Source organism: Emys orbicularis, chromosome 17, assembly GCF_028017835.1.
Source record: "Emys orbicularis isolate rEmyOrb1 chromosome 17, rEmyOrb1.hap1, whole genome shotgun sequence".
In the NCBI taxonomy this organism is placed as follows: domain Eukaryota; kingdom Metazoa; phylum Chordata; order Testudines; family Emydidae; genus Emys; species Emys orbicularis.
This window is the reverse complement of record NC_088699.1, coordinates 19,583,175-19,595,168: the sequence shown is the minus strand read 5'-3', so window position 1 is coordinate 19,595,168 and position 11,994 is coordinate 19,583,175. Positions and strand designations below refer to the sequence as shown.

The 11,994-nt window shown below is 45.2% G+C and overlaps 1 protein-coding gene across 1 annotated transcript; it reads left to right on the top strand.

The window, feature by feature from the left end:
* The first annotated feature begins 2,060 nt into the window (after positions 1-2,060).
* On the top strand, positions 2,061-4,940 carry ALKBH4 (alkB homolog 4, lysine demethylase). Its single transcript, XM_065418326.1, has 3 exons — positions 2,061-2,168; positions 3,365-3,562; positions 4,191-4,940. Exons 1-3 carry the CDS (start codon positions 2,061-2,063, stop codon positions 4,863-4,865), a joined length of 981 nt encoding a protein of 326 aa, XP_065274398.1. The 3' UTR covers positions 4,866-4,940.
* The last annotated feature ends 7,054 nt before the right edge of the window (positions 4,941-11,994 follow it).

Genomic DNA, 11,994 nt, shown 5'->3' with positions numbered 1-11,994 from the left:
TGTTCTGGCTCAAAGGTGCCAACACTATGTTATGACAAATCATCATGTTCTAGGCTAGTTATGTATCAGGGCTGCGTCACTGTGTATTGGGCTGCACTGCTGTGTTCGAAGTTGCTTCTGGATCAGAACAGCGATAAGGACTGCATCACCAAATTCTCCTCCAGTCCTGGCTCAGCATCACATCACCGTTATGGATTAGGTCACTATACTATGACAGCATCGCCGTATCCACATTGTCACGTTCTGGCTCAAGGTTGTGTTGCCACATTATGGGCCATGTGGCTATGACCACGTCACAGTATTCTGGTCCAGTTCCGGCTTAGGGTTGCTTTGCCGGCTGTGACTGTCGCCGTGTTCTGGCGCGGTTCTGGCTCAGGGCTGTATTGCGTTGGTATGTTACAGGCCACATCTGAGTGGCTGTCACTGTGTTTTGGCTCAGGGTTGCATTGCCATTTTACAGGTTCCTGTGGAGCTGTGACTGCATCACCATGTTCTGGTCCAGCTCTGTCTCAAAACAGTGTTGCCACATTATGGGTTCCCTAGCTATGGCTGCCTCACTGTGTTCTGGTGCAGTTCCAAAGCGGGATTGTGTTGCCATGTTATGGGTTGCACAGCTGTGACCACGTAACTTTGTTCTGGTCCAGTTCCAACAAAGGTTTGTGTTGCCATGTTGTTGATCATGTGGGTGTGACCGAGTTGGGGTGTTCCGGTTCAGTTCTAGCACAGGGGTGCGTTGCCGTGCTATGGGTTGTATGGCTGTGACCAGGTCACCGTATTTCGATCCCATTCCAGCGTGGGGGTTGCGTGGCGGTGACTGGGTTGCTATGTTCCAATCCAGTTCTGGATCCAGATTGCGTTGCCATGTTAAGGTTCATGTGGTTGTGTCTGAGTCACCGTTTCGATCCAGTTCTGGCATGGGGTTGTGTTGTCATGTCACGCGGCTGTGACCGGGTCGCCGTGGTCTGGGCTGGTCCAGTTCCAGTGTAGGGTTGTGCTATTATGTTATGGGTTGGGTGGCTGTGACCAAGTCACCCTTTCCCAGTTCAGTCCCAGCTCAGGATTACATTGCCGTGTTTTGTCATGTTGCTGTGTCCTGGTCCAGTTCCAGCGAGACGTGGCATTGCCATGTTCTGGGCCATATGGCTGTGTCTGAATCGGCATGTACTGGTCCTGTGTGTGCTGTGTTCTGAGACACAGGGCTGCGTCCGGTCCAGTTGCAGAGCGGGGCATGTTACCACGTTATGTGTTAACATGGCTGTGACTATGTTGTGTTCTGGTCCAGTCCAGTTCTGGGGTGGGTCTGGGGGTGCAGAGCCTCCACGGGCACGTCCCCACATATCAGCTCAGTCCTGACTCAGAACCCGGCCCGAAGTATGGAGGGCTGCCAGACCCCCCATACTCTGGGCCGGCCCAGGCTCGCAGCCCTGCCTGCGATGGGGGGCGGGGGAGAGCCTCCATGTCCCAGGCTCGGGGTCAGGCCTGCGATGTTGGGGGATGGGGTCAAAAACACCCCATGTCTCATGCCAACCCTGCCTGCGCGTTGGGGGGCAGAGCCTCCATGTCCCTGGCCGGCCCTGGCTCGGGCCCTGCCTGCGGTGTTGGGGGGAGGGAGCCCCCGTGTCCCAGGCCGGCCCGGCCCGAGTTGGGGTCGGCAGAGCCGGGAGCTGGACCCAGGCCCCCAGGGGCAGGGACGGGAGTAGGTGCCGAGGAGTGGCTAAGGCCGGAAATGGGGGGAACTACAACTCCCAGCATGCCCCGGGGTCGAGCTTGGCCCTCTAGCTTGGCCGGGCGTCCCGGAGACTGCTGGGAAAGCGAGTTCCGCGTAGGGGCGGCCGGATCGGCTCTGGGCCTGCCGGAGCCAGGCTGGGGAGCCCGGGTGTCCCTCCCCCCGCCGCGGGTCCCCTCCCCTAATCCCCCCCGCCCGCCGCTCACTCACCTGCCGCCGGGGCCGCGTGCGGGCCGCGCTGGGCCCTGCCGCCGCGGGGGAGCCGGAGCGCAGAGCCGGCTGGCGGCGATCTGGGCCCGGGGCGGGGGGGCCGGGCGGGGCCTCTCCCCGCGGGATGGAGGCGCGGGGAGGCGGCGGGGGCGCGGGGCCCGCCTGCGGCTGCAAGGGGATCCGCTCCTGCCTGCTCTGCGAGGGGCCCGCGCCGGCCGCTCCGCCCCCGCAGGTAGCGGGGGGAGGGGCCGGGAGGGGGCAGCGGGGGGGGGGGGAGGATGGAGGGGGGCAAGGAGGCAGGGGATGGGGCAGACTGGGGGGAGGGGACAATGGTGGGTTAGGGTAAGGGCAGAATGGGGGGGTACGTGGGTGGGAGGGGTTTAGGGGCAGGGCAGACAGGCACAGGGATTGCCTTCTTTCAGCCTCATGGAGCCCCCCCCCCCCAATACCTCTTGCCCCCTTGCTGCCCCCGGGGAACAGAGAGCTGCAGAGGGGGCTGTTGTCTGCCTCTCTCTACCTGGAATGGTTTTGCATCCCTCCTTCCTTCGAGGGGGGGGGGGAGATCTGTAAAATCAGCTGCTTCCATTCCACTGCCCTCCCCCACTCCTGCCAGGTGGAGGAAACCCCACAAGGGCAGCCCCTGCCCTTGGCATTTCCAGGGCATGGTACTGGAGATAGCTTCAGGCAACACCCAGGCCTGGGGAGCATGAGCATGACATTGATCTCTACCTGATTAGGAGTGATGCTAATGAGCTTCAGAGGGCATCCCCTCTAGCCAGGGCAGGAGATGTTGCTTCGACTTAGCGTGGGGCACTGTCAAGCCTGATCTGGATCACTTCCTGTTTAGGCCTGTGTCAAATGCATCAAAAGACTGGTTAGTCATACAATTGGAGCACCCCAGTTGGCCAACCCACACCCAGTCCAGAGTCAGGTGCTCACATTTCACATGGAGGCAGGAAAGACACACAAAATAGTTATTGGGGCAGCCCTGGGGCTAGTTCACCAGACAGTGGATCCATTTTTAAAGCATAGGATTTTGTTACTCTAACCAGCAGCATTGGTAGAGGTGCCTCTGGTTTTGCAGGGAGTCCAGCACTCTTCGCCCCAGTGAAGTTGGTTGCAACCTGGAGCACTGAGGGATGGGAGAGGGGCAATAATCCCTCACATATACACGGTTTTAAGAATGCACAGCTTATTTTTCCTCCAGTGGTGGCTTGTACTATAGATGTCACTGTTAAAGAAAGACAGCGTCTATTAACCCGCATTGCAAAGATGCAACTATAGAAGGAGGGAGACATTTCCATGAAGACAAGCAGTATAACTGTTTAACTCTACAGCAGTCTTATGCATAGCTTACCTGTTGCAATGCTAGAACAACAGATATCATGGCAGTGTCTTATCTTGCTGTGTCCTTTTTTATTTCTGCAGGAAAAGGGTAACTTCACTTATTGTCCAGCAGCAGGTTTAGCAGTAGGAAATGAATCCTCAGAGTTTGCTGGCTGGGCATTTCCATTTCCAGGAGTGTTCTTGCTGGAGGAGTTTATAAACCAAGATGAGGAATCTGAGATGGTTCAGCTGATGGATCAAGATGACTGGAAACGATCGCAGTCTGGCCGAAGGAAGCAGGTCTGATTCCAGAAATATGCTGATTTCTAACTCCCTCTGGGGAAGGAGATTATTTCTTCAGTTAACAAAAATCATGCTTTAGGTTTAATGTTTTCATTAAATTGATTCTTTTTGAAATAACAAAACCATAATTGTATTTGAAATTAGCCAGGATGGGCAATGGTGGTGTCCCTAAGCCTCTGTTTGCCAGAAGCTGGGAATGGGCGACAGAAGATGGATCACTTGATGATTCCCTGTTCTGTTCATTCCCTCAGGGGCACCTGGCATCGGCCACTGTCGGAAGACAGGATACTGGGCTAGATGGACCTTTGGTTTGACCCAATATGGCCGTTCTTATGTTCTCTCAAGAGTGCATTTGTGATAGTTATGAATCACACGTGATAGTGCACATTCAAATACAACCTCATATCACATCAGTGTCCATAGACAGGAAAACTGAATACAAGATTATACGACTTTCATGGGGTCATATTATCAGAACATGACTTGCACGAGCAAGTCACTGGTAAAGATGGGAATAGAACCCAAGAGACCCAGGGCTCCTTGGTTTGTCCAGAGGATAGTGCCTCCCTAGAAAACCATGCCCCAGATTTTTATTTAACGTCATCTGGTTTTCCTTTTCAAACAGGACTATGGGCCCAAAGTGAACTTTAAGAAAAAGAAGCTGAAAGCTGGTGGTTTCATTGGCTTGCCCAGTTTTAGCCAGGAGATTGTGCAACGAATGAAGGCTCATTCTGCGCTAGAGGATTTCTTTCCTGTTGAGCAGTGTAACCTGGACTATCTACCTGAAAGAGGTTCTGCCATTGACCCACACTTTGATGACTGGTGGCTTTGGGGAGAGCGACTGGTTAGCTTAAACTTGCTCTCAAAAACTGTGCTGTCCATGTCTTGTGATTCAGAGGACAGTCTTCAGTTATTTGCCACTCACAGTCAAGGAAGCGGGGAATCAAATCACTCTGCCTCACCTCAAGCTTCTCAGACCCATAAACCAAACAACCTTACTCCCACATCAGCATGTGAAAATTTAGACAGTTGGGATATTGACCACTCATCTTCCCCAAGACTTATTCCATACAAAGAAGTTACTGTAGACATTCTCTTACCTAGGAGATCCCTGATTGTGCTGTATGGAGATGCACGCTATAAGTGGAAACATGCAATTTACCGCAAGCACATTGAGCATCGCCGGATCTGTGTCACCTTCAGGGAGCTGTCTGCAGAATTCACTTTGGGAGGAAAGCAGGAAAAACTGGGTAAAGAGCTCCTCGAAATAGCCTTGACATTTCAAGGAAAACCAGTGTGAACATGAGAGGGAGAACATCGGAATTATGAGTTGTATGGATATTTGAAAATTAAAGTTCAGAATTTTTGCAATTTATCACTGTCTTATTTGGAGATTGTTTAAGGGCCATTATCGGACCAAATTATGCAAAATACAAAAGGTAGGTCTCATGGAAATGTTACAACATTGCAGCAGATTGAAGGTGGTTGGTTGTTTTTAAAGTAAGCCTTCTCTGGCAGTATCACAACCCAAAACATTGTAGTGTTAGCTGCTGGATGAGAATCAGAAACTGGCTATTGTACTTTTGTCCTTACTGTAATGAAATGCAAAGTAGTAAACAAACCACTTGAAAATAATCACTTTAAGCTAAGGTGTAAATCAGGACGGAAACTTGGTTTGTAAGTGACTTTCAATTTGACAGTCTGTATAGTCTAAACATTATTGTAAATTGATCTGTGTTTATTTTGATGTTTCAAATTACTGCAAGCAGAAAAGGGTCTTGTTCTTTAAGCTTTTTGGATCATCTTACTGCCTTGACTTTTCTTTAAGGCTCTATTTTAAGAATGCAGGTGCTCTGCCTAAACTAATAGTGAATGAAAAATAAATGTCCCTTCCTATGGGACAGAATGTTTCACACTATCATTCTAGGAACCAGTCACTAACCTTCTGGTTCAAATTCAGTCCAAGCAATGGAGCAGATTCCAAACTTTACTGGTCACGGTTCAGTTCTGAGACACTGCTTTTAGAGCTGCACTGTTCCTTAGGGACATAACTATCTTCTTGTTTGCACCAGCTAGTTCCTTTAAAGGCCAGCTCTCCAGGGGAGGAGCATAAGTATCTACCCATAGATAATACTATATGCAGAGAACTAATTAAAGTAATTTTCCCTTTACTGAAAATATTAACTGTGATTGTGAGAATTAATCATATATATATAGTGTATGACCTACATCTTCTGGGATTTCAGGGCGACAGCAACATTTGCAGTGGGCTGTTTTCAAAGACAACTCAGACATCTTCAGTATCTGAACTCTGTCTAAGTAGCTTGTGTTCTTTTCTGAGCATCTGTAATCTCTGAACCCTGCCATTAATTCACAGTAATAAAGTATGTTTTTAAGAATAAGCAAAGAGGCAGACTACAGCATGAGTCCTTTCCTGTAATTTCCAACAGAAAGGCTCAGGTTTGTGTCACTCCATGTAGGAGATTTGAGAAGTCAGCTGTGGCAGAAGCTAGTTTCTTCATGTTGTAAGTCTTAGGCTTCAGCCACTTGTATTAAAAAAAAAAAAATCTACTCACTACAAACAATTGACACAAATAGAAAAAGCATTGAGTTATCTGATATTTTAATCACATTGAGTTTTACATACACAAACACAGGTCTGTTCATAGTTGCAGACAAAATGAACCAGTTTCAGTTTAGTCAAATATTTAAATGCAAATACACAAATAGCAACATATTAATTCTTCATTGATTAGCAAGTATTAAACGTACATCGTGTCACACCTGTGACTCCTGCATAAGCTTCGAAAGCATGAGCTGCTATTCAGATTTGCTGACAGCAAAGCATTTGCTTCACACAGTTAAAGCATTCCCTCTCTCTGCAGGAAACAACATACTGTGATTGAAGGAAGATCTGTCACAGCAGGACAATTCTTTGTGCCCGATACTACTGTAAAAATGCAACGTGCATGAGACTTGTTCACTACAGCCACGTCGTTTATTTTAAAACAAACAAAAAAACACCACCTCTCCCATAGGCTTAGGGTGACCAGACAGCAAATGTGAAAAATCGGGACAGGGAGTGGGGGGGTAATAGGAGCCTATATAAGAAAAAGACCCAAAAATCGGGACTGTCCCTATAAAATCGGGACATCTGGTCACCCTACATAGGCTACAACCTTTTTGGTCCAATCAGAAAGCAGGATTGTGTGTGTAACTTGTGCTCTTAAGCTAAAGGTCCCCTCAACTTTTTCTGGTAAATGTACCAGTTCATTCTAACCTCTCCTGTACTGCTAGCACCTACTTCTCAGTTGCATAGCGTGCTCCATCACAAGATGAGTCTTGGGGTGCTCCCAACTCCATCTCAATTCAGTGCATGTCCAATTGACTGGAAGGAAGGTAGTGGCAGAATCCTGGAGCGCTGTACAATGGTTCAGTAAGTTAGGAAGCCTAGAGTACCATAGTTGTATATGTAACAATACTTTGGATCCATGGTCCTAAATCATCCTGTTTGCTGTTAGCATTTAGCCTCTGCAGTAATATGCTCTTAGCTTACTAAGCGACAGTAGACAGAATATTTAAATTAGTGTTTGGTCCTTATATTTCAGTCATTAACCATTCTTCCTTTAACTTACGCTCTGTGCTCTCACTCCACTGCTAAAATACTACATATGCCCGTTGTTAAAATACTACATATGCCCGTTGTTTTAATCTCAAGGTATGATACCAGATGGTTTCATGGAGAACCTAACTCCATAACAAGAAGATAAATTGTAATGCATATTTTGGCTCACATTTTGCCATGTGTTTATTGGCTGTGTTTTCAGCCCTGTACAATCTAAATGAAGACAGTCCCTGCCCTGAGGAAAACAGACTAGAGAGACTCAGAATGAACTAATGTTAGTTTATAGTTCAGAATATAATAAAGGGTTTTATACTATGTATTTTAGAGAGGCTGAAGTTTAATTTGGTCACTGTTTGCTTCTTGCTGCATCTTAGTGCATACTTTTCCTAGGTACACACTGACATGGGCACCTGTTTAAGGAGCTCCTGAATGCAATATCTGTAAACCTGGCATTTCATGCTGCTATGGCATCAGTAACACACATGGTGGCTCTGTTTTGATTTGTGAAAAGCATATGCATGTTCTCTCCTGAAAAGGCAGAATGGCAGCATTGTAAAGACATTAATAGTTGTTTTGGATTATCAGATATTGTGGAGATCTGTGGAAAGTATAAAAAGAGGTTTTTAATCTGTAACTAGTAGCTGCTAAGAAGAGTTTTGGTCTTCTTTGCTAATGCAGTTAATGTAATACATTTAAACTATTAAAGTTCAATGCAACAGTAACTCCTATCAGAGCAGTATATTTTCTTAACCTAGATTAGTGCTTGTAAACACATTCCAAGAACAGGATCCTTCTCAAAAATCAAATTTATCAAGTTGACGTGCATCCTGTACATTTTATAAAGGGGGAGCCTACCATGTTTGGTCAAATTAATTAAATTAAGTCAACATCCTAATGTACTATTATATTTTCTTTGTCCATACAGGACACTGGATAACTCAGTCTAGCCTTCAAAAATATAGTCTTAAACAGCATGACAGCGTAAAGGCCGCTGTACTTTAGAAAATGTTTATCCAGTTTCACATAGGATGGGTTCTTATTATTCACACATCTAGATACAGTCTAGGATATATATGTATTCCATAAAATACTCCATGCATAGATAAAGCAAGACTGGAACAGGAACTAGGTGGAAAAAGCCCCACAGACTTCAAAAGTTTTCTCCTGGCACTTAAATTATTCAACATTTTGTTCTCGATATCAGTTGTTAGAATCAAAGCAAAGGTGAGCTTTGAACTGTATGTACAGATATTAATGTAGACGTTTGCTATATTCAGATGGTTATCAAATGATTTAGAGTATTAACTTTGAAGTGGACACAAAGGAAATTGATGGTGAGAAGTTAATTAGAAAATAAATGGGCTGGCCTGATTGTGCTGGCACTTGGGGATAGAACTGGTTTCTTTGTTTCTCTGGCTGAAAGGAATGGGAGGGGAGGGGCTTGTGGCAGTGGTACAAAGCTTGGAGGATAGGGAAGGTATGAAATGGGGAATGTTGAGGGCATGAGAATTTAAAATCCAGGAAGTAGGAGAGAGGGGGAGAGAGGAGGATGGATGTCCTGAAATACAAAACAAAAATATTGGACAAGGAGCTTAGGCTCCAGCCCTAGTGACATCAATAGGGCTCCACACGGACACAGCATCCATCTGCGTGTTGTAAATGGAAGGATCAGAGCCTAAGGATACACTGCTAAAGTCACAAAGTCAAGCATATTAACTCTCTGGTGGTGTGCATTCTACCTTCCCACATCTTACTACCACGTATTGTAAAATGCATGCCATACCTTAATTCATCCATGGTGTTTAAGACATCTTAATCATAGGAACATAGGAATTACTAGACTGGATCAGACTTGAGGTCCATCTGTATCTTGTCTCTGACAGAACCTCCACCAGATGCTTCAGAGGAAGATGCCAGAACCGCATAGTAGGCAGATGTGGTCTGCCCCCATGCAAGTCTCATCCAAATCCCCAAGAATCAGATTGGCACCAACCTTGCATCTGGAGTTTTTATCCCTTCCAAAACTCTGTTTGTATCTTGATTGTGATTTTAAGTGAGCAGCCTTAGGCCCCAATCCTTCCAGTACTTACAGACGAGTTCAGCGGGCGTACTCATGTGCTTAAAGATATTCAAATGTTTGCAAGATCAAAACCGTGATGCTGCATTACTGTGGTCTGGTGCCTTTCCTTTCCTTTCCTTTCCTTTCCTGACAAATAATTTGTATTTGTCTTTTATTATTGTGATGCAGTCTAAAGAGGAAGGTGGCCGTTTACACTAACATGGTCACCGCTGTTGCAAAATTGTAATAAATCTCGTACAAAGTGTGCCTTGTAAGGTATCATTTAAAAAGTCATAATTTGCTGAAACTCATTGTCCTGTTTGAATGTATCATCGTTGTATATGAAGTTATGAAATGTTGATATATATTTGTAACTCAAACATGTTGTGAGCTTGAGAAACACCCACAGGTTAGCTCTTCAGAATGACAAAGAAGCTGTAAACAAGGGTAAAGACACCTCAGACGGCATGTATGCAGAAAGGGGCAAGCAAAGATTTGAAATTCATATGAGGAACTGAGGGCAAAGCACTTATGCCATGGAACTGCTCGACCCCTTGAGACAGCCAGGATTTTTCCAGCAAAACAAAAGGGTCAAGATACAAAAAGGAGAGAACAAAGGCTCCTGGCCACCTCTTTCCTACCCCGTCTCTGGATGGTGAATTCTGACCAGGGAAGTTTTAAACAAAAGGACAGAGGTTCCAAAGCTATTTGGGCAACCCAGAGAGACTTATAAGAAACTAGCAAATTTAACATCCCTGCTAACATTTTGGACTACATTCTCTGATCCAACAGTAATATGTCTTAACCTTTTAATAACGCATTTCTTTTCTTAGTTAATAAATCTTTAGTTAGTTTACTAAGGATTGGCTACAGAGTTATTTCTCATATAAGGTCCTGAGCATCCATTGACCTGGGTAGAACCTAATGTGTGGTGTTTTTTTCGTTTTAATAACCTTACATCACAGAAGTCCGGTTTGTCCGGGCGGTAATAAGGGGCTGGAATGCCTAATGGGATTGTTTGTGGCTCCCTTGTAAAATTAGTATAATGATCCAGAAGCATATTTTATTACTGTCTTGGTAAAATCTAATGGTAGAATATACCACCAGTTTCGGGGGTCTGCCCTATTTTCTGACAATCTGTCCTGAGTTTGGCATTTTTAGCCGTGACCCACTCCAGGCACAATGACAATTATTTGTTTATTTAAGTCTTGTGTTATGGATGTTATTTGTCCCTTCACATAACACAAGAACCAGGGGTCACCTGATGAAATTAATAGGCAGCAGGTTTAAAAACAAACAAAAGGAAGTAGTTCTTCAAACAATACACAGTCAACCCATGGAACTCATTGCCAGGGGATGCTGTGAAGGCCAAAAGTATAACTGGGTTAAAAAAAAAAAATTATCTAAAAAAAAGTTAGATAAGTTCACGGAGAATAGATCCATCAATGGCTGTTAGCCGAGATGGTCAGGGATGCAACCCCATGCTCTGGATGTCCCTAAGCATCTGATTGCAAGAAGCTGGGAATGGATGACAGGGGATGGATCACTCAATAATTGTCCTGTTCTATTAATTCCCTCTGAAGCATCTGGCACCAGCCTCTCTCGTAAGACAGGATACTGAGCTAGGTCTGACCCCGTGTTGTCATTCTTACCTTAATTTGGCTTTGAAGACAATACCTATTTCAGTACCGAAGGGGAGAGAATTCTCACCTTTATAGCTGTCACTGTTTGGGCTGGAAACAGTTTTCTTGCAGTTTACACTGTAATTGCATCAAAAGTCAGAGGCACTCTGAAATCATGGGCTTTTTGATTTTCTGCACCTGCACTTTTCACCTTTTCCTTGCAGCAAAATCCTCCACTGACACATTTACAGTCCTAGCACCAGCTGATGTCCCTGTCTGGGCCCTCCGCTATCAGGGAGAATTTAAGTGATGTTGAAGAGGGAGGGAGTTTCAATAGGCTCTACTAAAATCTTAGCAGATGCACCATGAGCATACTCAGATGTGATTTTTTCCTTAATCAGTTTTTCAATGTCTCATCTCTTTCCTCCTCAAAACAAAGGCACACATCCTCGGAGGATTTATGTCCCAGCCAAGTTTCAGACTCCAGCCATTTTTTTTTGTAGCCATGTTCAAAAATAGTTTGGTTAGTAACCCCACATGTGCACAATACAGTACATTGGGCCATTTTTTAAAATTAAAAACACAATTTTTCTTTTTACCCTGCTTTCAGTAAGACAGTAAGTGGATTTTGCGAATCTTTCCAAAAAGTCCCCATCAGAGAGAGCCAAAGCACATCTTATCGTATCTTAACCTGCTTAGCGATCCTAACTGTGTCAGGTACTTGCAAAGAAACAATTGAGGAGATGAAGACAAAGTCCACTGTACCTTTAAGAGCTTTTCCCTATTATGATGCCCAAATCTTTGGTCTGGACTACTGTTCTGTCATACATAAGCCAGCTTCGGCCTTAGACTTATTATTTCTTATTATCTAGAGTAAACTTCATTTCCCTAAGGAAGATCTAGATTCTTGAAATCTGCTTGCATTGTTTCCCCCTCCTATCTGGAGACAGCAACTATTTAAATGTGCATGTTGGAGTCATTGTGGATAGTTCTCTGTAAACACCCATTCAATGTACAGCCGCAGTCAAAAAAGCAAACAGAATGTTGGGAATCATTAGGAAAGGGATAGATAAGACAACAGAAAATATATTGCCTCTATATAAATCCATGGTACGCCCACACC

Bases quoted from the DNA above. Each gene is read 5' to 3' on its own strand.
- ALKBH4 (XM_065418326.1), top strand. From the start codon at position 2,061: ATGGAGGCGCGGGGAGGCGGCGGGGGCGCGGGGCCCGCCTGCGGCTGC. The intron at 2,169-3,364 runs GTAGCGGGGGGA...TTATTTCTGCAG, and splicing joins CGGCCGCTCCGCCCCCGCAG to GAAAAGGGTAACTTCACTTA. The intron at 3,563-4,190 runs GTCTGATTCCAG...CTTTTCAAACAG, and splicing joins AGTCTGGCCGAAGGAAGCAG to GACTATGGGCCCAAAGTGAA.